Source organism: Microplitis demolitor, chromosome 9 (genome assembly GCF_026212275.2).
Source record: "Microplitis demolitor isolate Queensland-Clemson2020A chromosome 9, iyMicDemo2.1a, whole genome shotgun sequence".
Taxonomy (NCBI): domain Eukaryota; kingdom Metazoa; phylum Arthropoda; class Insecta; order Hymenoptera; family Braconidae; genus Microplitis; species Microplitis demolitor.
In genome coordinates this window covers 18,349,360-18,376,479 of record NC_068553.1, presented here as the reverse complement: position 1 = coordinate 18,376,479, position 27,120 = coordinate 18,349,360, and the positions used below count along the sequence as shown (strand labels likewise).

Here is a 27,120-nt window from a genome sequence, read left to right as displayed (position 1 = left end):
ATTGTCATTGGTAATAAGAGACAATTTCGTGCCATCTGCTGGATGCTGGATGAATCATGAGATGTATTGACTAGGGTTGGTTGGGGTGCGCAACGAAAGCTGCGCTTACTCGGAGCTTGTGATTTTCTCCCTACGACTCTGCAGTCTGCAACAAAAAACCCGTGTGTCCACCCGGCAGCATTAAGCTCGCGTTTGATCTCAACTCGTCGTCCTCGTGCTTGAAACTCAGCCACAAAAACGTTACACTCTACCGGTCAATGAATATTCATTTCTAAGCTTAATTAAAACCGTCTAATCAATGGAATTATGATGATAATGGACAGTAAAAAACATATCATATTAATTTAAAACATGTAATTAGAACCGGCCCGTGCAATGTGAGCTCGTTGATGCAGAGAATTAAAATATATTGAGGAAAAAGTAAACAGAGGCTATAAGTAGTAAATAAAAACTTTTAAAATGCGTCCACGTTCGGTAGTGCTTTTATTTTTGTTTTTAAGCGTTAGTGTAATTATTGCGGAATCGAAGCTCCAGCAAGCAGGAACAGTGGACACGAATGACGAAGACGATGACGATGATCATGATGAAGACGACGATGACATTGACAGTTCGCGTCCTGAAGTAGACGACGACGGAAGAATTTACAAGAATCCACGGAATTCACCGTCAGCGATGTGTCCGCGGGATGAAAAACAAGCCGAGGTCTTGGAACAAAAGTGTCTCAGACGATGCTCTACTGACGAGGACTGCAAGAGTAAGAAGAAAAAATGCCGATGTGATGGACCTTGCGGTATGTCCTGCATAAAACCTGATCGCGAATGTCCAGTTCTGCAGCCGGAAATCGAGCATGGCAAGATGACAGTAACGGGAAATTTGTTTGGAGATGACGCTCATTATCAATGTGATCACAACTACTTCATTGTTGGTCTGGCTGACAGAACGTGTCGGGCCGACGGACGCTGGAGTGGTACCACACCGATATGCACCAAGGATCGCAACTCTTTTTGCACAGAACCCCCGAAAATTAGCAACGCAAAACATTATGCTCCCGTGGACCAAAAGGGCTTCGAATTGAACTCGACCATTCAATATTTCTGCGACTACGGTTTTGAGACAACGGGATTTCAAAATGCGATGTGCTTTTTGATGGACGGCAAAGCCAGTTGGTTTGGTCCTGACATCATTTGCAAACCGGTTAATTGCAAATTGCCACCAGACATTGCCAATGGTTGGCACGGAGGTAGGCTTCAAAATGGTCACTCATTGTCTGTCTGATCGGTGATTCGGTCGCAAAAGATTTCTGCTAACAGCTGATTTTTTTTAGGTGAATGTTACACTTACGACTGTCGGATCACTTACCACTGTGTGGACGGATACAAACTCGTCGGCAAGCCGGAAAAAATATGTCTGGCTGACGGAACATGGTCACCAAAAGAAGTTCCTCAATGTCTTCATGTAAGACAATCGCGATCTACTCTCAATGTTTCAGAAGTATAATCAAGGATTTTTTTGTTTCCAGGGAGGTCCTGCCCAGTGTCCGATACCAGAGAACCCCCGGTACGGAAAAGCCATCTACACATCTCACTCGTACAACGCGATCGTCTCGTACGAGTGTATCCATGGGTACGTCTTGGTAGGAATGACTACTCGAAAATGTCAAGCTGATAGAAAATGGTCTGATCAAGCACCTATTTGCGAGGAAATAAATTGTGGATCCCCTGGAGTCCTCTACAATGGCTGGATTGAAAACATCGAACACGGTAAGTTAAGATAACAGGCTCTAAAGTAAAAATACTCAACACTAAGTAAACTTGACATTTTAATCGATTCAACCTTTCTTTGTTTTATTTCCGTCACTTATTTCGTCTATACCGCTGTCTCTTCTAGACCCTCACGCGTCAGTAAACCCACCTAAAAGCTTCTTCACAATCACCCTGCCAATATTAATCAAGCCCATTTTGACACTTCAATCCCATCCTGAAAGACACCACTATCAGTTTATAAAAATAAATGGTTTTCTGTTCTGAAGGTACTGGATTGGGCGCCAGCATAATTTTCCGATGTAAGGAACACATGAAGCTTGAAGGCAACACGTCATCTGTCTGTGAGAACGACGGTAAATGGCGTTATCCCGTGCCTCACTGCCTAGCTCCCTGTATCATACCGCAAATAGAAAAAGGTCACATTTCTGTGGACTCCCACGAGGCAGATCACATCAATAATGTCACAGTTGTCGAACACGGCGAGCGTATTTACGTCCACTGTATCGAGAATTACGAATTTGCTGCTAATAATACTCCAGTGACCTGCAACAATGGCACCTGGACCATTATTCCATCATGCACACCAGCGCGTTGCAAACAGATGCCCAAGTCACCGAAAAACGGGATGGTGATAGCGCCCAAGATGAATCACGGAATGCGTGCGATCTTCAAGTGCAAGGACGGTTTCAATCTCACTGGAGGGGGTCCAAATAACTCATCCAAACACGTTGAGTGTCATTATGGGACTTGGATCGGTGACATTCCTCACTGTGTTGAAGTTTACTGCGCGTTTCCTGGCTACGTGCCCAACGGGAAAGTTCTGCTTGTGGGCAACATGGGTGTTTACGATTATCGCCCGTACGTGAAGAAAGTTCCCAATAACAAACAAATCATGTATGACTGTGATAAAGGGTTTGTTTTGAATGAAGGGCCAACTGGTGCTACGTGCATTGGTGGCAACTGGAGTCCTCGACAGCTGCCCGCATGCCTCCCTGGTCAACACCCCCGCATCCGCTGGAGCCGAAGACGCAGATCTATCGATGCACTGGAAAAGTCCATCAGTCTCAATACCAACGCGACTTTAAACTTCAAAAAGTTCATCGACTACTTCCGTCGCGTCGGCAAGAAGCTCCTTCATCTAGAACTGGAGAAGTCACGATCTCGCGAGCTTCCAGATGTTGACCCAGTCAAAATCATAAACTTGACTGTTGGTGATCGTGGCTCCAGACGCAAGGACAATTCCAATCGTACTGTTGACAATTTGGTAGTACGTAAGAAACACTATCACAAGAAATCACGGAACAAGGACGAGAAGATGATTGAGTTTCTACGGAGTACTTACCGTAAATTAAAACGTATCGATTCTAAGCGGTCTTCCAACTCGACAAACAATCACAATATGACTATGCATGATATTCTCAACCTGATGAGCAAAAACTTCTTCCACGTAGACCTGGCAGAAAGTCACCATCCCAATTCCTCGCGTCACGACAATCTGCAAGTCCACAATCAGCGTGAATTCACAAAATTGAAACGGGAATTCGAAAAGATAATGCGTTTCTACAACAAATCATTGAGATGGAGTGAAAAGCATAATCGCAATGCTAAAAAACATCGAAATAACAGTGAAAACAATGACGAGAGTGATGACAATGGTGATAGTGATAGTGACCAATCAAAATCAAACAAAAAACGCACCAAAGATAAATCAAAAAATTATTACCGTGGTTTCTACGAATTTATTAACGGATACGTTAACGAAAAACTGTCGATACTAGAATCTGCGCAGCAGAATACATCGAATGACTTGTTGTCGACAGTAGATTTGGATAAATTGGATTTAAAAAACGGCACGACTTTCACCGTTGGTGAAATTTATGCGTTTTTCAAACATATCATTGAAAATAAATTAAATACCGATAAAATTGATTACACAAGTGAATCAAAAGCCCCGGGGAATACTGTTGCGATAAACAAAGTCGAAAATAATCAAACGAAGGGAAATTTGAGCTCAATTGTGGAATTCGTAAGCACAGTACAAACGGCTTTGAGAGCTACCAGTTCTCTGGTACCGACAACGGTTCCAAGTACTTCAATCAAAATAGAAGCTATTAATGATATTCCTTTGACGGAAAATACCACCGAGATTGCTAAACACCGAAGCAAACGTATACGGAACGCTGCTGACGTCAAAGAGTCAGATTCTCGTAAAAATCGTAAGCTGCTTTCAACGAGTCCCGATAATGAGAATCCAAATTACGAGGGTAGAAAATTGTTCACCTTAAATGGATTAGACGCACAGCAACAGAGTCGCTCTAAACGTTTTTTACCCCACGCGGAATTAGATAATCAAATAATACTCAAAAATTTGTACTTGAACGCTTATGAAGACGAATATCGCGCCAACGTCAGACGCTCCGTTATGACAAATGATAGTGGAGATTTGAATCTAAATAGCACGAGACGTCGCAAAGGCAATCTTAGTTTGAGTAAGTGATAGAAATTATATTGTGTGATATTTAAAAAAAATGATTTGTTGATTTATTTGTTCATTGGTTTTTTGAAAATTATTTATGACACGTCATAAGAATTTTAGACTGTATACGTATTACATATTTACATATTATATATAAAATTAAATATATATAATATAGTTGATTATCATTATTCCCCTTTCCATCCTTCCATTCGTACACATGTTCATTGATGTGTAATCTGTAATCTTTAAAGCTTTTTTCAATAAAAACATAAATCTTTTTTCATATGAGTTTTCTTTTATTCTTTAATTCTACTTATTAAATTTTTTAAATAGCGAAATTTTGCACACCTGTTTTTTGATACTTTATAATACTCTTTATAGGAAAAACTGCAGATTTGAGATGTGACGAATTATTTGAATTTTTCTAATAGGAAATTACGATTGGTCCTAATTTCGAGTGTAATATAACCATGAGCTTCGAAATTTGAGACAATTCGAAATTTTGAGTCGATCATTTTTTGAATTTGGAAACATTCAAAGCCTGGGTCAAAAAAATTGGAATTAGATTTTTTTGAGTTAAATGGATACTAATTAGGTCAAAAAAGTCAAATTTGGTATTTTGACCTGAGGAATAAAATTTTGAACTGAATGATTTTTTTGAATTTTTTAAGTAATAATTTGACTTGAAAATTTTTCTGTTGTAAAGAACAAAAAAAGGAAAAAGACTTTAAGACCAATTACAAAAATTTTTTGTCTCATAAGAACTTCAAAGCCGAGGTCTGGAAATTCAAATTTTTCTGTCAAATTTTCCAAATTTGGGATTGTCTCAAATTTTGAAGTTCACTGTTTTGACCAAACTTTTTTTATATGGATCTATTTGATAAAAATAAATCATAATTTGAAATTGTTCATACACCCCTGCTACATGGCGCGAAGATTAAAAAAAATGTAAAGTAGAAAGATAAAATGTTAATCAGCGTAATTCTGAAAGTTGAAATGCTGTCTACCGGCCGTCGAGTATATCAACTATATCATTAATTGCTTTGAGGAATAATTCAGTATTAAAGCTTCTGAGGCTTAAAATGACTAAAGTATGGGCGTATATATATACAATGTATAAAGTAAGTATGTATTTAAAGTGTGTGCGTAATGCGTTAAATAAATAGCAGACGATGCATGTAAATGAGATTTCATCTGTAGCAACGCTTGTTAAAACATCACTCGGAAACTGTCACACATTTTACCCTCTTTTATTTTTTTTTTTTTTTTTTTTTTCATTTAAAATACAGAAGAGTCGAGCAGAGAATCAACGGAACGTTATTTCAACATGAGCTTTCGCTTAAAGCCTCCGAGTACTTGTTGTCAAGCAGAACAGCCAGTAGCGCATTTGTCATTCTACTCACGGATTAAAGTCCGTCACAAATCCGCGCCTGTACATGCGCTAAACAAAAATATTATTTATTCACAATAATGTATATATTTTTTTTTTTTACGTATTCAGTAATTAAACGTACAGGCGAACTTGATTGATTAAATTCGATTCAAATCGCATTGATTACTTTTTCTTTCACTCCGTACTCTTTCAAAAAAACCCGAGACTTTCAGTTTAATTAACACGTTTGCGGTTCAAACAAACTGAGGAAATAAAAAAAAAGTATAAACTCAATCACCAGTATTCAGTGCGCTCTAATTTATTTAGCAGTATTATTCGTTGCCTTCTGTTGAGAAAATTCCATTTACTAATAATACTAATCAGTGTGCTAACTATACTTCAGGTTAAATAAACTCTAGTCTCGTTAACTTAATTAGGATCTACCTGCAGATAAATATTTTAACTCTATTTTCTCTTGATCTATATTGGTTTAAAAGGTACCAGCTTCTACGAATTCGTATTAACGTAAACATTTCTATAATAATTTTATGCGAAGTGACAGGAAAAAATAATTTAGATCTACAAAAGATCTATGGAGATATATATAAAAAGATTTGAAGTAGTAGATCTACAGTTATCTACAATAGTAGATTTACAGTGATCTATAATAGTAGATCTACAGTGATCAATAGATCACTATTATAATAGTAGATCTACACTAATAGATTTACAGTGATCTACACAAGTAGTAGATCTATAGTGATCTATAGATCACTATTATAATAGTAGATCTACACTAATAGATACACAGTGATCTACACAAGTAGTAGATCTACACTAGCAGATTCACAGTGATCTACATTAGTAGATCTATAGTGATCTACACAAGTAGTAGATTCACAGTGATCTACACAAGTAGTAGATTCACAGTGATTACACAAGTAGATCTATAGTGATCTACACAATTAGATCTATCGTGATCTACACAAGTAGTAGATTCACAGTGATTACACAAGTAGATCTATAGTGATCTACACAAGTAGATCTATCGTGATCTACACAAGTAGTAGATTCACAGTGATCTACACAAGTAGTAGATTCACAGTGATCTACACAAGTAGTAGATTCACAGTGATCTACACAAGTAGTAGATTCACAGTGATCTACACAAGTAGTAGATTCACAGTGATCTACACAAGTAGTAGATTCACAGTGATCTACACAAGTAGTAGATTCACAGTGATCTACACAAGTAGTAGATTCACAGTGATTACACAAGTAGATCTATAGTGATCTACACAAGTAGATCTATCGTGATCTACACAAGTAGTAGATTCACAGTGATCTACACAAGTAGTAGATTCACAGTGATCTACACAAGTAGTAGATTCACAGTGATCTACACAAGTAGTAGATTCACAGTGATTACACAAGTAGATCTATAGTGATCTACACAAGTAGATCTATCGTGATCTACACAAGTAGTAGATTCACAGTGATCTACACAAGTAGTAGATTCACAGTGATCTACACAAGTAGTAGATTCACAGTGATCTACACAAGTAGTAGATTCACAGTGATTACACAAGTAGATCTATAGTGATCTACACAAGTAGATCTATCGTGATCTACACAAGTAGTAGATTCACAGTGATTACACAAGTAGATCTATAGTGATCTACACAAGTAGATCTATCGTGATCTACACAAGTAGTAGATTCACAGTGATCTACACAAGTAGTAGATCTACAGTGATCTATAGTAGTAGTAAATTATTTTTGTATTAAAAAATTATAATCCTCGTGACATTAAATTTTACAATTGACAACAAAAAATTCACAAAAATCTTTTCTCATAAAATTACAAAAATTTCACATCAGAGAATTCTAAATATATCCGAAATATTTACTGTATATGTAAAGAAAACGCTTAATTGGTTTGATCAGAGGATAAAAATATATTTTAGTCTATTTTAAGTGCCGCTTTGAAAGTTACGATGAACAAGGTGTTAAATAGATGGTTAAGACGAGATTAGCGACGTGATGTGTAAAGGACAGGTGTGTGAATTAAGAATGAACACAAATTGGTTGAATGAACGGTATTGAGTTGTATCTTCGTCAATGAAAAAAAAAAAAAAAAAAAAAAAACTTATGAATGAATGAATTAAGTCTGTATTAGTTCCAAGTCTTTTAAAATAGTCAATAATGGATAATCTTGCAAGAATTAGCTTCCTGTCCGCATTACTTCAAGGGTTACTTAAATACTGTCACCGAGGATAAGGAATAACAGGGGAAAATATTTTCGACAAGTCCAAGGCGCTGGCCATTGTCATTGGGGTCAATGGGCATCATGGCTACTTGCTGTAAATTTATAATGTACATGAATAATACTGAGCTCTGAAATACAGAGCACAATAGAGCCCCAGCAGAAAAGAAAAAATAAAAATAGTTAAAGCTAAAGTAAGTCGTTCGTCTTCTAGAAGACAGCCCGGATTTTCCGGAAGCACTTGTGAGTAGTCTTTTACTTGGAGTAAGAGATCTCGTTTCTTAGATTGCCATAAAAGGAGTAAAATAACGTTTGTAGAAGAGTAAAAGAACCAGAAATGAAAAAGATAGCCAGGTGCACTCAAAAGGTTACGGTCTAAGACCCACTAAAAATAGCTATTCGCAAAAAAAGCTATATGCCATTGTTGAGTTTACTTATGAACCCTGGAATTACTTAACTTTTTGAATATTTCGAGACAAATTTAATGGATGGTTGGTTTACTGGAGGTGTCGATGTAGAAAAGAGGGCTTATAAAATTATTCAGTAGGATTTCGCCAGAATGCACTTATTCACTAGGTGGTCTGGGTTCCAAAGCATAGCTTTTACCAGTTTCATGGTTTTTCGCAGTAACACTACTATTTAAGATGCCTTTTTACCTATACTTTTGTTCGAAACAGGTATTTCCGTTTGCCGCTCTGTAATCACCCGAGTGTTACACCCATTAACACCGTTGGCCGGCTTTTTAACCTCACGAATTTCAATAACTCTACCTGATGCGAGCAACCAGCAAGAAGGCCCTCTTTTTAATGCTTTTACCTTTTATGCAGCCACGAGAATTCGTCTGCTCGAGAGACGGTTAGCGATTCGCGGACTTAATGACCTCTGGATTTGGTGATAAGTGGATCCATTTTTTATTTTTTACGTCCGCTTGTTTTGTAAACATCTGAAGACTTGAGGGAAGTGGATCCTGGCGATCGTGGGAACAATTGACGGAACTGCAACGAGCGACAATATTTCAGATATCGAGCTTGGAATTCACTTAAGCCAACACACGAACGAATTAATTATTCAAATCAATGGGTGCTTATAAAAAATTATCTCCCCGTTCCAGGATCTTTCCTTTTTGCGGGCATTCTTGCTGGATGTACTGATGAGCCTTAAATGGTTTTGAAGCACCCGGTAAATCTGTCGTTTGTGGGACGACTGAGTCTTATATCGAACGTATTTTAAAGCGAACCACTCATCGGCAAGGTGCAGTCGCCATATTTGGATAAGACATTTCTCTTCTCTTTCGATAAATCTGTGCGTGTGAATAAATTTTTATGGCACACGTTTTTGTATCCCCAGGCAATTTAATGCCACGTGTTTCTGTATAAAGAAACTCAATCATTGGTCAATTAAATTCAATGGCAATTAACATAAATTTAATAAACCACTTAATTGATTGCGTAAAAATTCAATCAGCGTTAATTTAATTTTCTGTATGTCTTTGAAATCCATATAATAACAATAATAGTAAATGATGCATATGAATTAGGGTGGCCCAAAAAAACCGAATATTTTTTTTTTCGAGTCTCTTATGAAAATATGTTGGTTTTCGAAGTTTTAAGAAACCTCTCCAAAAACCGATGATAAAAAATTTCCAAGAGGTCGCCGACGAATTTTGAAAATATCAAAAATTATGGAAATTTGAATTTTTATTTCAAATTTTTTTCTTGCTCGTGGCAGCAATAGCTTATATTTGTGAAATCATGACTACGCTGAAAATTTAAGCCCAAAATTTAAATATTTAAACTTCGCTCAAGAATTTTGAATGTTTCCGAGTGCTGTCTTTTGAACGTTTTTGAGCGACCCGAGAATATTGATAATAAAGCTTCTCGATTTTTTCACCATCAATCTGCATCACAATCAATGAAAATATAACAGAGAAATATAAATAATAAGTTATTTACATATTTTTTTATTTTTTAATTCAATTTTTCGGTTTCTTCGCTTATTCAAAACTTACCAAATTTTATTGTTCAAGACTGTCCTGTATATTTTTGGTTATGCAAAAGTTATATTTTAGTGAAATGACAATAATTGAGTTATAAAAAAATCCAAAAACTAATTCAAAGTATTAGTCACATATTATCAGTTAATATTCAAAATTCTTGAGCGCCGTTTAAATATTTAAATTTTATGCTGAAATTTTCAGCACAGACATGATTTTACAAATATAAACTATTGCTGCCACAAAGAAAAAATTTACAAGTAAAAAACCCAGATTTCAATCATTTTTGATATTTTCAAAATTCATGAGCGACCTCTTGAAAATTTTTTTTCGTCGATTTCTGAAGAGGCTTCTTAAAACATCGTAAACCAAAAAATTTTCATAAGAGACTCGAAAAAAAAAATAATCGTTTTTGGGCCACCCTAACGTACATAATAGTTTATAATTTAGATAGAAGATAATCCTCGAGAAATATCTTCCTATTGGTGCACAATAATGATGGTAACAATAAAAATAATGTCAAGAAAGGAATCTATAACCCCATGAGACATAGGACACCCAAAGATATCATCATGAATCACGGGATTTTAAGTTGAATTAAACTCTTCGGGCATTCGGGTTTCAATTCGTAACACACATTGCCGGTGGTCTTTTTTTACACCACAAACCCCTTGCGTTATTATATTATTTACCATCACCGTCACACAACTACGGTCAGGACTAAACACAGTGCCTCGCCGCTGCATGCCTTAGTGTCTCACTCACGATAACGCAGTGTGAGTGGGATATTTCTCTCGTATTTCTCATCGTTTCCATCATCAAGGATCTCCCTTATTCTAACCAGCTATTCATTTTTCTCATACTTTATCTTGCTCATTCCTTTCTCTTCTCTCTTTTTGTCCTGGATATAAACACCGTGGACGTATACTATACTACTCTTTTAATATTTTTTACCCGGCACTTGAGACAGGCACAGGTGGCACTAAAATAGTTCCACGGGTACATTGTAAGCCTACTATTCAATAGATTATTATTTATTATTATTATTACTTTTTTTTTTTTTTTTTTTTTAACTCATTACAGATAAACGTGTCTTATTGTTTTGGAATGATTTTATAAGCATTTTAACCTGGTAAAAAAAAGTATCCTCGGTTATGAACTGCGAGTGAGACGAAATGAGGGGAATCGAAAATAGTTTTGATGCCCGAAGGCCACTCGAATGCTTTTTACGGTTCAGCGTGAGATTGGATCCAATTTCTTATGGATGAATAGACCTCGAGAGTGGGAAATAAAAGTTTTATCATTTCAAATAATGGGTTATTATGGAGTTATATTAGTAGTAAGTATTCTGTAATTGGAATCGATAATGTCACCAATTACCCATTTTTTTATGATTATAATTTTCGATAAAAAAACGTGAGCTACCAGACTGAATAGTCGCCTAACGACTTTCGCGTCACGGGGTCCTCATACCCGCGGTAAAGAATATTACTTGCACCAAATAATAATAACGAGAGTCATGCTGTGAGCTCGGCATGATGTGGATACGGGATGTGTCTCTCGATAGATTACGATACGGCAACACAAATGAACACGATGTCCACCTACTCAGTTCTCACTTCGTTATAACAACACGTGATCCTTTAACCTTTTCAAAATCGTAATTCTTCTCATTCAATTCATCGCCAGTCATACTTATAAAAATGAATAAACAAATAAATACATTTCATTGTGTTCATAACAAGCTTCTTTTGTACACAACATCGAGCCAAAGCTTTCTGAACCGTCAATAGATACATTCCCAACCCTTTTTCCCTTAAAAACTTGAAAAATCCCGTGACCTTGAACTTCCTCCATGAAAATATCATATATGGTAAACATATATTAAAAAATATATTTTACGGATATAAATATATATGTGACAATACATGAAATCTTATATAGAACTGTATATAGATTTCGGCCGATTTTATTATATTTTTATATATGTTTTCTCTTATATGATTTCATATATTTTCGTAGAACTTCAATATATTATTTATATATTTGAAAAGTTCTAATTTCAATATATTCAAACATAAATGTTATTTATATATGAAAACAAATAAGAGTACATATATAATTCATCATTATATGCCACGATATATGTACCATGTATTCAACTTTATAAATTTTTATATATTTTTCGATATATAGAAGCATATAAGTCTCCCCATATATGTAAGAATAAATAAAATCTATTCTTTTCTGTCTTTCTCTCTCTGTTATGAGATTCAAACATTGTGTTCAGAATATATATGTGTGCTAGCTTACAAATTTACATATATAATTATCAATATATGTGATACATATATGTGCTAACTTATAAGTTTACATATATGATTATAAATATATATAATACATGTATTAACTTATAAACTTACATATATAATTAATTATATTAAAACAGTATATTACATATAAGAAAATATATATCGATTTTGGCCACTTATATGCTCCCATATTGATCATATATTTTTCCATATATATTTATCATATATGGTATTTTCATGGTCGTAACAAAGAAAACTTTTTCTCTAATTAAGATAATCGATCAGACTTTTTTTCTCGTGTCTTTGGTATCGAGAGACGTCTTTTGGTTAAGAAAAAACAGTTTCCAATTTCAATGAATTCATGTTGAAGGCTGAAAGTGTATATAGAGCCAAGGGGACCTCACGTAGTGAACAAGTGTGCAATGGCGACAGGATGGCGCGCGCGTGACACTGCACATTGGCCTGGTCCTGGTCATTGTCCATCGAACCTCCGAAGTACAGAATGTCCCAAGACCAACTGTAGTGGGTAGTAGTAGTCAACCACGAAAAAAATGTATTCAAACATCCGCTGGTCATAATCATGGACCGAGACCTCACGCCGAGATCGAAGAGTTTGTTAAGCTCAGCATTGCAGTCTTCTGAGTCTAAAGTCGTGATCATTCTTCAATGAGGATCCTTTTTACACACTGACTTTTACAATATGTTGTTTTTTTGTTATTTTTTCACCAGTCAACCTAGGTGGCTTTAGATATTATTTTAGGACCAGCACAAAACTCAGACAAACTTGGTCACGACTTCACTAGACACTTTCATGAGGATTTATTTTGTTATTATATCACTCTGCTTGTTTTTATTATTCCCGCTGAAATAAACTTGTCCACTCAGTGAATTCGTCAGTGAATAATATTTTCCGGAAATCCTTTTTTTCTGAAGTGGACGAGTAGGAAAAAATAAAATAAACTAAAGTGTATTCACGTGAGAGGCAGACTTTATTTTTTGTTTATCAAGTATCTTTTCTGTATTGGTAGCAAAGTATGACAAAGATATAAGAAGTATGAATATGCAATTTTGAATGGACAGTATTGAAGATCTGTGTATTCTAAACAGTTGATATGTCTGTAGTTAGCATTCAAGAGCCAGCCAGCACACAATTTACTTGTGTGCCATTGAAATGTCGAAGATGATGAGACTTGGCGCTGGTTGGATTCCATTGGTTTCCTTAACGTACATCCAACTATATAATACACAAGGATGTCTTTTAAAATGACAAGACAACTTGGCGTTGTGCCCGCTGCTGAGAACTCTATGCTCTGTGTGCATTGGACACTGCTGAGTTGTGACAATACCTTGTATTCCCACGCCTCATACTCATTGAACCAGGAATAAGTTCTCACTGAGTGTGACAACAATACTTGCACATCTACGACTATAACTATAGATCTCGCAGCAAGTGCTGCTGGAGATATTGGAATAACTTTTGGACAACTGTGTAAATCTAATTGTCTAGACGGTTTCCTTTACACAAATTCTTTGTGTCAAGAACCCACGATACGTCTTTTTTTTTTTTTTTTATTTTTTATTGTAAATACGTCTTTTGTGTTTATAAACGCGTATAAATATATCGATAAAAATTTAAAGATGGGATGCGCGTGCCGATTGGAGCGTTAAAGGAATAAAATTCCTGTAGACTTAAAATATTTAACGTTTGCCATTTTTCATGCTGGCAGACTCAAGACCACCTAACAGTAGGATTACTTTTTTAGTCATTTTTTTTAAGAATCAGAGAATGAAAAGATCTTTTTCTCTGGTCAAGGTTATTTAGATGCTTTTAAAAAGATTTTAATAAAGCAGGAGTATTTATAAGATAGTTTTTAGTGATAAAAAAAAAAAAAGAAAGTATAAAACATATTTTTACATTCGCGAATCCTGTTACGTAGGCGTCACCAGGTGGATGAAGAGGCTGTAGATGCTGTAGATGAGGATTTAAAAGTTTTCAGTATATAATAATAATGAAAAAGGATGGGAATAGTTTCGCCTAGGCCTCGACCACCTGTCTCTTAGATCTAAGAATAGAGTCGAGTTGTGGAGAAAGGAATAAAGCAAGAGTTGCGCTGGCAAGATGCCGCTAAGCCAGTAGTAATCTTTACCACTTTAACTACGCCAGCAGACTTACCATCGTCCATATTATATGTACGTAGATATATACATATATATGTATGTATGTATGTAAAAGAAGTAATACAACTCGTTTTGTTCTCTGGCGTGCTGATTATGTCTGAAGTCTTTGCGCACGTTTCGCACTTACGAGCTGCGAGTAGACGAGTAATGAGTTAATAATTGACGGTCTTGTCTACATACAATTTTATAATATTCCCTTTTCATGTCAGATAAATTATAATACATTTAATTGAGTCATAAAAAGTAACGGTGACTTTTTTTTTTAACACGATGTCACTTTTTACAATGGGAATACTTTCGATGTTGATCGACCCACTTCTCAAGCTATAAAATTTCGGTGATAAACCGAAAAACACGGCTAATGACTGCTGAAGGTGTAAAAAATTAGTTCGAATGTGTAAAAGTTATTTATCAAGGAGTTTCTACCAAAAGAATGGAAAATGCGAATGACCTTGAATTTTCGTAACAAAGAAAAGTTTTTCTGTAATTAAGTTAGACGGCTGAAATTTTTCACAGACTTTTTTGGTAGCAAGAATGATGTCAGTAGTAGGTATCGTAGGTAAAGAAGCAAAACTTAATGGATTAGTATTGTATTATAGATTTCCCATGTCCCACGAGTTTGGTTAAACACAAAACAACCTTGCGTAGTATAAAATGCATTATAATTTATCATGTGGTATCTTATTCTCGTGGCAGCATTAAGAAGCCCTCTTGCAAAACCTCCTTGTTGAATAAACTGCCTTTCGCATATCCAGCAGCCAGGAGTCTTAACAGTAGTTGTAATGAGCATGCAGAGTGCGCGGGAGTGCAATCAGACTTAATCTCGTTGCTGAGAAGAAACTCTTCCCCTCATGACTGAGCATACATCACAGTCTGCCCCCAAGAGATCGAGTCCATTGTTCCCATCTGGTAGTCCAAGGTCTTCTTCAGCCCATCTTTTTATTTTATTTTCATTCTTTCATTATATATAGATTTTTTTCCCCATACATATGAGCCCTAATGGACTCTGGCTAATTACTTACCTCAAATTAACCTTTAGAGAAATTTAAAAAGAATGTTAAAAATTTTTTCAACCTCTCGAGGATTCGTAGGATGAAAAATGTCATTCAAAATATATTATTAAGATTATCTCTTTATATAACTGGCCCTTGAAGGCTCAGCTCATATACTACTCTTTTTGCCAGCTAGATATGAACGACGGGATTATAATGTGAGCTCGACATGACACGGTTGCAATTGCTATGCTCACGGATCTTACTCTCTGGGAGTCTTCTTACATTAGGTCTTCTTTTATCTCAGTGCACTTCACATCAGCGAGACTGAAAATACTCCTTTCTCTCCCCCGCTCTCTATATAATACTACATAACCGCGCACTCGTTCGCTCACTTTACTCTGGCTCTGCTTGGTTCAGCTCTCTGTGCTCTTCTTGGAACAATCACGGTAAGGCGCATAGCACACGAGAGCATGCCAACTCTCTATGGCACGAGCACTACGTCAAACCTTTTACCTTTCCAAAGGTGCAGCAGCTGCACGTCTACTTTACGCTCACATTATTCACGGTATTTCTTTTAAGAAAAAAAATAATAAATCCCAGACTTTTTTGACAAAGAATTTCCCTACATCTTAACGTATTTTCAGAATATATGCAAATATATATATATATTTTTTGCAGGGCGAAAAAACGTTTTAATTAATACAGCAGTAGTTCTTGTAAAATTTATTCAGCGATTAGTTAACGTATTTTTCGCCTCCGTTTTCCGAAAGTGGAAGTTTTAAATTGAATTTAAATCAATGAATAATTTAACACTCGATATCACAATCCGATCTTGTGTAGCCTTAATCAGAAAGTGTATCTGCAGCTTAAGCAAGGGAAGAAAGATAGATTGACACAATATATATCTGTATCCGAGCAGAAGCACCCGGACCACCGAGAATTAAAGTGGCCGTTTGGTTTTTGTTCCTACGGTGGTGTATTATTGTCACCCACTTGTGGTAATCTTTTCCATCGTTCTATCTGTTTTTGTGTTTATTTTTTAGTCCATCAAGATCTTCAGCTGCACTTATTCCGTACACACCCAGACACACTGAGATGAGGCTGCAGCTCGAACCGTAAAATGGCTAATGCGTTGGAGACGGTTTCATATCTACAACTGCCATCTGGTCTCATCTGACACCTTGGGTGGCGTCTTCATTTGCTGTATATACCTCTCCACATACCTCTACCTCACGTACGATATCTACCTTCGATCTCGCGTGTCACTCAAGACAACTCGATGTTTTTGTCTTATGTCACATTTCCATTTCCACGCCTCACACCAATTTATCTCTCATACACGCCCATAAATATTATTCCAACGTTTTAACTGCATCACACGTCTCTCCCCGTATGAAACTAACATATATGCTCAAAGTATATGATAAATATTAGAAAATATATGTGGCGAATTTAACTATATTTTCTGATATATTTTTTTTTATATGAAAAAATATAATATTCATCATATACGAGTCCGTATATGTTTAGCATATATATAATATATGTGTCAATCATATACAAAAAATATATTTTCATCATATATAAAAATATATATTCTTGTCATATACAAAAACTATATTTTTATCATACATAAAAATATATATTTCTATCATATATGAAAAATATATTCTGATCATATATAAAAACATATATTTATATTGTGTATGGAAAAAAAAAGTTTCTTATATATATGACCTACTCCAATTAAATTAGATATAAATTTTAATATACTCTTTAAATTGCAGATAAAATTATCGAAATTAGTTAATTTGAAGCGAATATATAATATATCCATATACATATACATACACCGAATAAAATATATGCTTAAATATAACAAAGAAAATATATGGTGGCATATATAATATAAATTATATGCTACCATATATTTTATTTCATATAAAAATTTTATATTTTTTGAATATAAAAGGAAATATATCAATAGAATATATTATAAGGTAAATGTAAATTTATATATGGCTTAATATAAAAAACATATAAGTTACATATATGGAATACATATATTTACTAATGTATATAATTTTACATTAAATCGGCGAAAATCTCTATATGGTTTTTTATAATATACAATATAATACATCATATATTTTTTTGTTGCAAACATATATGATTTTATATATTTTAACCATATATTGTTCCTTTATACGGGTTCTATCGTAAACTTCTGCGAAAAAAATTTTTGCGACCTAACATTTGTTAGAAAAAAAGTTTTCTTTGTTACGTTTTTCAAGGTCATCACTGAAAATTTTTTTTTCCAATTATTTTCAATTCTGCTGATTGTTTGTATATTTATATGACGTATTACTGGTTCTTTTATTGTAAGGCTGAAGCTGGCATGAAAATACACCCGGAGAATGATGAAAAATGATTATTGTAGATTAATATAATTCATAAGATCAAAATCGAATCATAATCGATGAAAAATAAACGAGCATCCCTTATTCAAAAAAGCAATTCCTTCCTGGTCCTAATACACTACGGCCAAACAAAATAATAACCAACGTATAGGTCCAGTTCGCCTTCATTACCATTCGGTAGAATAAAGACTACGTCTGGCCATCACATCACAGTACGGGTTCTCTATTATCTCGGCAAGTTTTCGATTGAAATCAGCCGGTGAATTAAACTAAAGAATTGATGATGGAACCATAGAAATGAGACGATGAGTAATAAGAACAAAAAAGCCACGTTCATACAGATGAGATATTCCACCGGCTTTAAATCAGTGTCCGTGTGACAATTAAGAGCTGCGTTGTGTGTAAGTGAATACATATGGGTACACGAGCGATTTCCAGTATAGCACACACGTAGAGAGAGTAAAGAAGACCCAAGTGAATCACGCGCACGCCACCTGCCGGAGCGTGACCTCTTAATGTGCACGCTCCAAGATATATACGTGCGGTTGAAGAGAGAACTCGCAGATATGCAGCATCCACGCACGATTCGCAGCATCTCGAGTCTCCCATAGCATACCCAGCACACAACTCGTATCCTTTCTTGCTCGAACCCAAACAATTTATCCTTTTCTCCAACCTGCGCAGCATTACACCGAACATCAATTTCATCCTCGTCACACCGCATATACGCTCGGTTCTTTCACTTCCCATCGCCTCTACATACACTATCGTCTATCTGTATCTGTATATCTATATAGACGTGTAAGCTTTCTCTCTTGTGTGCCTGTACTGATGCCGAACGTAATGACCCTGACAGGCTTACTCCCACTATCTGGTTGCCGTAAACATAAAGGAGAGACCGGGGGCATCATCCTTACCTTGATTCTACACGGCACGAGGCTTTCTGCGCCTTACGTTGCGTGATCACACAGCGGGTTATCGCAAAACTTGACGGGATTATATTCGTAACGGTGTATTATTACTGGCTTTTTTTCATTTTTTTACTTACAACCAATCGCTGGCTATTAAAATATAAAATATTCCTAGAACTTTATTTAAATATCGTGACAACGTGGCATACTTTTGTTCCCTAATTCAAAAATGTTGTCGATATTTCCAAGCATCTAGAAAATATTTAGTTAAATTATCGGTAAATTGGACCGAAGGATGATTGATGAGTCTAATCAAATTTCCATGTACGCTATCGTGTTATTGATACATCAGAGCTTAATGAGGTCATGCTGATCGATACCATCATCCCGGAGTCCGTCAGCAGTATTGACGCACACGGACACTGGCAACAAGACTCAATTTACCGTGACATATCCGGGCTCCCTTTTCACAACATGCATCAAACTTACCCTAGATTAAATACACCCAAATTAAACAGCCGCAGAGCAATAGAGCGCCAGCGATTGGCTCTTGATCTACAACTTAAACGAGACATTATTCCTCTTATCCAAAGTTTCCCGATCCAAAAGTTGCTCTTCATTCCATTCGATGGATCGTAAACTTTAAAACTATCCGTCTTGAGAATTCTCATCCGTGAATTCCCTGGAATCAAGTGGGTATTTGAATGTTAGAACCACTCAGCCGAATTATAAGATTGCGAGTAATTGTCTAGTTGGTTCTCTCCTCATTGTTCTGAAACTACTACCATTGTCGCCCGTGTATGTACACTTAAATACTCGAGGATGATCATCACGGTGATTTGAGACGCTTTCGTAACGGATCGCATTAAATATAAGTACATGTTTAATGACAGTAATGACGAATGCTACAGCGAACGAATTCATTCGGCAGGTGCTGAGTCCCAGTGATTTTAAAAGATTATAATTAAGACTCGTGAATCATTAATTACTTGATGACGATCACAATAATGATGCTGATTGCTGTTGAAAATAATGCGGCAGAAAGTTTTAAAAGCTTTTTTTTTATCAGCTTCCAGGGGAATATTGTTGTGCTGTGAAAAAACTCTCGAGATGATTGGCAAGCGTATTTATTACTAATTACTGCGTTGCCAGTTGTCATGACAGGTTGTTAAGTGTCATTGAGATTGCGGCGTTTAACCGAGTATGAGTTCCATACTCTCACATGCACAGATTCTCATCCACATGTTCGCAGATCCTTGTGGATTGTATATATAATTATATTACCGAGGTATTGAACATAATATGCAATGTTACTTTCACGCGCACGCGTTTAAAGGGTACGCGTGCCTTGATTTGCCATCAGCTCTTTCATATGTAATGTAATGTACGTTATATACTAAAGGACACCTGCATTTACCGAAGCGCCTACTCTCTACTCTGGGATTTAATGTACTTGGAGGCATTGCATATATCACTGCAATCCCACATGTTGTGGTCTTTCAGATGCCATCTCGCCCGAGTGAGAAAAAATAATGAAAAAACACAGCAGATATACAAGACACCATGTGTTACGAAATTTATCGTGAGACTGAGTCGTAGATGTTGTTAGTCCTCGGACTCTTACATAAACACAAGTAAAAACACTGGCTGATAAAAGAGGGACAAAAAATATAAATTTTTTAAGAGCGTGAAAATGGTGAATCAAACAAAGTCCTGGTCTAAGTCCTGATTCGAATATTGTTATTCTTGTGGCCAAAATATGATTGATGTTAGTTATAGAATTAACAGCAAATATATCACAAATGCGTTGGAGATAAAAAAAGAGAATGTATAAAGATGGTCGTTGAATGGCACAACGCTCGGGGCTAAATATTCGGACAGCATTATTCATCTCTCGGAATCCCAGGAGTGACTGTGCGCAAAGCCACGTCTGCAACGTTTATTCGCCTTGGGTGCAGTCTCAAGAGTCTATACAGCCTTGCCACACACATGTGCACACACGCACACAAACCTTTACTTCAAGCAAATATGTATCAACGCCCCCTTTACTTTTCTTTCTTTATATTCCGAGTAGAACTGACTTCTCCGGTTGAGAAGGCATCAGGAGACGTTGGTTCTTAGGACGCCGCGAGGCCAAAGTGAGTTTAAGCTGAGGTAAAGGCGAATCCCCGAGTACGAGGATCTCTAGAGTACATAAGAGTAGGCTGATCAGTATAAGGCAGGTGTTTCTCACTCACGGCCCCAAGAGATCGTTCTCTCGCGTTTATGCGCGCACGTGCTTTATTACTCGAGTCTTTAGGGCACACCCGGTGACTTTATGTCCGACGCATCCTCGTCTCGTCAATCAACAGCGAGTCTTGCTCCTCTGTCTCATGAGACCTCGGTTGCGTGGCGTGTACTCACGATTTTGTAGTGGCTCGAAGGACCAAAGTCGAGTTATTCCGTATGGGGCGTGGGCCCCCGAGGTCGTGGCCCCCCTCGAGCAGGTGTCTGATACTTGTATGTACTTACACTTAACGTTGCCAAACAGTTATTCCAATCTGTGGGCCGGTCGGTCGATCAACTAAATATTAGCTATTAGCTATCTAGCCGATGTTGCTGTGTTGGCTATTGTTGATGATGATCCTCAAGATTATGATGGATTACCAGGGCCGGGAGTTATTAGAAGGAGGTGACTAGAGCAGTGATTAGTTTGACTGACTAGTCTTATGACAAATGAGTATCCCAAACTCTTTTGACGCTTCGGGCGTTCATAACTAAAACCTTACGTCTCGGAGTTATTATTCTGTTCCTTGTAGATAATCAAGTGTGTTGATTAAAGTAGGTGCGGGTTGATCGATGGCACAAGAAAATGATACCAGTTTGAATTTGCATCTGGTTACAGAAAGCATTTAAGCCAAAAACCGTCCGAATACTCGAGACAAACAGCAAAAAAATATTAGCCAGAGCGATAAAAGTTTATTCGATCCATCGATCACCTTCATCGTTGGATTCTTCAGCTGCAATTCATTATCAACTTCACCCACTACCACCACAAGCTTATATACTGACTTTTACTGGATGTAGAATGGGCAAAGCCGGCACTTAAACTTTCAGACGTCTCGCTGACCATCACTCTCGAAACCCCAAAGTCATTTGTACTTCTGTAACGATTTGGGTTTTTGTTCACCACAACAACAGGGACCGCGCATTATTTGATCATTTGGTCATTTGATTGGTAAACCACCTGAAGGCTAAAAAATCACCTACTCGCCTTTGCTGAATTTTTTTTCAGCTCAACAGCTCAACAAAAATTAAATGCACATTTAAATTCAAGCTTACCATATATTTTAGTTTGTCATTCCTCTGAATTACACACTAAGGACCAGCAGGAGCAGAAGCAGAAGCAAAAGAAAAATAAATTGCTCTGAGAATTTAATGCCGTAGATGCTGCTGCTGCTGGATCCAAGTGGATGTTTGATACTTAATGGATCGTGATACACCAAATGACTCGGTCTTGATAGTCAGCAAGCTCTTGGGATCTCGAAACTCGAATCTCGGTCTCAACACTTTACTTGGAGACTTGGATATGATGCAATGATCGTTTCTGGTTGATACCGAGCACAAGTTGGTGTTGATCGCAAGCTGTAGTTACTGCGAGACACCGCATGACGCCTGTACCCAGTTGGCGCATGTAAAGACGCTTATCTCCAGCAGATGATCTCCGGCTAATAAAAACAGCCATACTACTGCTCGGTATCGCTTGGACAATTCACCATGCAGTTCCATCTCCCTTTAAGTAGAGACATTCAAAGTGAAACTCGTTAATGAGCTTGAATGTTGCCGACAATTACAATCTTCGCCACTTTGTTCTCTTATACGTCGCCATCAGTAACGCAACAGAAACCGAATAAGTTAGCTAATCAATATTCACACAACTTGTTTGCTCCTTGTAATATAAGCGGTTATTGGAATTCCTGTGAATACTATGTTGATCCATGACCTCGTCAAAGTTGACTCACTTATTTGTATTGAGTTTCACCGACCTACTGCTTGCTTATTGTTCGTTGCCAGAAGCTGCACTAGACTTTGACCCAAAGTACTTCGCTTTGAAGTTTCCCCATCACTGTGCCGCGCTATCAAAGCGTTTACTGGTTGCTAGATAATGACCACTAGTCTCTATCAGCCAGTGATAGAACATTGCAACCAAAAATATTGTTTGATGATATTTCCAATGCTGCCCAAGATCTAAACAAATAAAACCAAAAAACTTATTTAGACAAAAAGACAAAGACCGCTTATGGCAGGTGTATTTTTACCAAACGGTAACACGCGCAATTTGCTCTGGACCATCATCAAACATGCCAGGTAAAATTTTTTTTCCTTTTTCAAACCTAAAATCCCTGTATAATAGTCCGGTCGGCTTTTGTTCATCGCTCATCGTTCTTCGCGCTGACCTTTGGACTGTCATAATGGCGATCGTATAACCGGAAATGAGAGTTGAGAGTTTGGGGTGCAATTTGTAATTGTAGTTTTCGTTTTTTTTTTTTTGTTTCTTTTTTTCGGTCCACTGAAGATCACTGTTGCCAGATACAATTCTTTGAAGCAGCCTTATTTATTTTTAGATACCGGTTCTGTCCACGTAATATAGCTGGCGAAATTGAAAGGACATCAGTTACAATGGCGATGTCAAGTGGACGAGATGATAGGATTTTTTTAAACAAAATTAATGATAGCATTATCACAGTTGGTGGTATATCACAAAATCAATCTTATATAAGCCTTTATACCTCACATTCTCAGATGCTTCGCGATACTATATATATATATATTATATACATAGATATATAAATTGCTAAAGGTGTTTTCTGATTGCAGAAGCGCCGCAATTATATCAATGCTGGACAGGAAATTGACTTCGAATAAATATATATACATACTAGAATTATATACAATAAAATTTCTAATTCTATCATAAATATTTTTTTTATTATTATTAGCACTAATTCAAACTTTATCGACACTCATATATTTTTTTGCCATAACTAAATTTTTATTTGGGCGTAAATTCTTAATGATGAAAAATGACTGTACGTTTTTATTTTTTCTGGGCGGTTTTAAAAATCCTGCGGTTTGCCGATCACCGCCCTTGGGATCTGGGCGATACTTTTTTTTTTTTGGCGCTAAAGTTCACGCGCGCGGTGCTAATTGTTCATTAAAAGTAACGGTAGGTTTTGCAAAATCATTGAGCATATGGCATCTGAACGCGTAATTTTAGGAAATGGATCCTCAAAATCCCAGACTGCTCCACCCTCAAGATGCAAAGCAATCACGTCGGCAGTTTAAAAACTCGAGACAGAAAAAAATCGTTTTGGAAACCGTTGGTTAAAAATTATATTGGAACTAAAATTTGAACTACTCGAGTAGTTCGGCTCGGTCGTAATTACAGACTGGAGGTAAACTGTCAAAAATAGTGTAATTGTAAAACTGTAATTACGTATATTAGAAGACGATTATGACAGATTTGTAAAGAACTTTACACTAAAAGTGACGGAAATTGTTTTTCGATCGGTAAAAATAAATTTCTCGAGTAATTATGATTTAACGATACACTGATGATAGTTTTCCGTTCCTTTGAACCAGGTTCGGACACATATATCATCAATCGTACAAACCGGACAGTTGCTAATAGGACGAAACACTACACAAAGCATGATGCTCGTTAAAATGATAGACTCATCTCAAAAGCCTTCCAGTTCTCCTTTCAACGCATGCCCATTCTTTATTTTGATACTTGTGCTGTTTCTTTTATTGCTTTGTGTTGCCGATGAGAATCATTACGATTAACGATGAGAAATATTATTATTATGACGGACAACTTTAACAGATATTACGTACGAATGAACCGCACAATCCTTTTTGACGATTCAATAGATTCGATTCCCGGTTTTGCGGGCTCGTATTGTTGATCTGGACTTGATCTTCCCCAGCTGGGGTTATTCAGTATCATTGTGCAAGAACTCGTTCCACGAAGACGAGTCATTAAAGCTCTGTATTGAGGTGTATTCTCATCAGAAATAGTTCATTTTTAACTGGAGCTATTCTGCGGAACTTTTGAATTCGCATCTTTATATTTTTCAAATCTGAAGTTTGAAAAAAAAGGGAGTGTTGAAAAAAAAAATCCAAAAATTGTTAACTGTCTCTTAACTTTAGGATCATAAATAAATTTGTATTTAATAAAAATAAATTTTTCATCTCAAAGAAACCGGAGCAAACTTGAGTTAAATTTCACCCGAATCCTCGGGTCCTAAATCTTTGGGTCACAAAAAACGTGCAGCAAAAAGGTCTTACACACGTGGCTTAGCACTGGTAGTTAAATGAAGGTATTGACAGCGCCGGAAGTAGGCGGAACTGCAGCCTGCGCGGTACATTGTAAGGAAAACGTTTTTTTTTTCCTTTTTCCAAGATAAAGACTGGGACTATTTCCCAAATGCCCTTTCTATAGCATAAAAAAGTGCTCTGTATAAGCAGAGACGGGTAGTTGGTAAATGAGTTCAAAAAAGACATTCGATATCCGTAATTCCACATTGAGTGTCTGTGATCATCATAACGCTTGAGAAAATTCACGAAAGCACTTGAAGTAAAGGTGAGCTGAAGATGGAAAAGAAATTCAATGAGACATTGGGTTACTAGAACTTTATTTTTAGTGTTGAGTGAATGCCGTGACGCAAGCAGACGTAAGCAGAAAATCGAGAGCTAGCAATTTCGTTCGAGTGTTTCGTTTTTTTTTTTACAGTGACGAACTCGACGTTGAAATTTTCCATTTAAATATTTAGAGCCACTTTATAATGTAAATATACGCACCCATTTTTTTTTTTTTTATAGATGTTGTGACTCTTTCTGTTGGAAAAAGATATTTACTATCACTGAAGAATTAAGGCTATTGAAAAGACGTTAAATTAAACATCCAATAACTTGACAATCGGAAAACGGAGCCGTGGAACCCATGAATTTTTTATCAGTTTCAAGAATTGTCACTCGAAACTTAACAGCTTCTGTTAACATCTGCCTTTTCTACTGGCACGTGTTTGAAAGATTTTTCTAGTCGAAAAATTAATCTCCAATGACAACCGTTAAGAAACAGAGACCATAAATTAGCCGAGGGAAAGCTAATTAAAACTAAGGTTTAACTGAAAAAAAATAAATATTCTCTATTTACATGATTTTTAAACTTTTAATGCCCAGATAAGCAGGATCGAGTTCGATGACATCAGCAAACAAACAGGAACAAAAATCTATCTATTTACAATACATATCAACTTATCACCGGAAGTCGATTATAGATAATCTGGGTTGTATGAAAAGTGCATTTCTTTTATGGTTTGAAAAAAGTAGGCCTGGAATAGAATTTAGTGAAAAAGCGGCATGCAAAAAAAAATAATCTCGAATGGCTGGATGAAAAGATCTGTTTGTGATTTGAATAGAGAACTAGGCTCCATTCGTCTGCTGTCTATGCGTCAATCGAGAGATTTTCACTTGAATCCTAAACAAACAAACAGCCACACGACCATTTCCCCCTCTCGCTCGCAAGGGATCGGTCGCACATGAGAACCCTGGAGACTGGGACGGGGGGAAGGGGGAACAGTAGGATTTACGGTCTGTCTAGATTTCTGTTTCTGGTTCTAGTTTGCCTAAGTCTGGTTCTATAATTTTGGATCCCAATATTGTATGGTCGTATACATATGCATATACATAGACAGCATCCAGATCAGCTCTTGAACAAACAGAGCGCAACAATAGCCATCATTGTATTGTAAAAATAGTGTAGGAGGAAGGCCTGTGCCCAAAATAGACAAGACATTACTATTTCATTTCAAATTTTTTAACGTCTCTTCATTTGTGTGAGAGCGTGTTTGTTGTGTTGTAAAAAGGATGAATTGAAGAAAGTAAAAGGCCCTACCCTGCCCTGCCCAGCCTAGTCTAGTCTGCATCAGTGATCACAGCATCAATGCTCGCCTTCTTTTCTATTACAAGTTCATTCTCGACTGTTATGTCACGTACAAGTGACAAAACGGAAGCCTTAATTCCAGCAACGTTCTAATACAAACCCACGCCTCGTTGCAAACAACTCTCAGACTTTTGATTGATTGCAATCCAGTTGATCAACTTGGTGATACTTGACAGCAACTGTAGACCTTCTGTCTCTTTTTTAGGACAGTCAATTTGTGATCAAGTGTCAATGTCACGTTCAAGAAAGTGTGACTTTAAGTATGAGTCAGTCATCTTGACAGGGATTTTTATTGGCCGAAAAAGTGTGATAGTGGAATTAAAAAGCTGATGGACATTATTGATTATTACTCTTGTCAGAATTGAAGCAATTTGATCTCACTGAGAAAGGATTGCCGGGTTTCTATAAAAGGAACTGCAATTTATCCGGCAGGTATTGGGGAGAG

General features: G+C 36.6%; 2 protein-coding genes across 2 annotated transcripts in view; both read left to right on the top strand.

Moving 5' to 3' along the window:
• The window catches only part of LOC103574706 (POU domain, class 6, transcription factor 2), a 506,104-nt gene that overhangs the window by 197,201 nt on the left and 281,783 nt on the right, over positions 1-27,120 (top strand). The window lies entirely within an intron of this gene.
• Positions 167-4,421, top strand: LOC103574714 (uncharacterized). The gene is made up of 4 exons (XM_008554222.1): positions 167-1,240; positions 1,325-1,455; positions 1,520-1,760; positions 2,030-4,421. The coding sequence occupies exons 1-4, from the start codon at positions 460-462 to the stop codon at positions 4,258-4,260; spliced, it is 3,384 nt and encodes a 1,127-aa protein (XP_008552444.1). The 5' UTR covers positions 167-459; the 3' UTR covers positions 4,261-4,421.

What these genes read in the sequence shown, in the direction of transcription:
- LOC103574714 (XM_008554222.1), top strand. Translation starts at nt 460, where the DNA reads ATGCGTCCACGTTCGGTAGTGCTTTTATTTTTGTTTTTAAGCGTTAGT. An exon ending in AAGTTCCTCAATGTCTTCAT is followed by an intron (nt 1,456 to 1,519) that starts GTAAGACAATCG and finishes TTTTGTTTCCAG; the next exon opens with GGAGGTCCTGCCCAGTGTCC. An exon ending in GATTGAAAACATCGAACACG is followed by an intron (nt 1,761 to 2,029) that starts GTAAGTTAAGAT and finishes TCTGTTCTGAAG; the next exon opens with GTACTGGATTGGGCGCCAGC.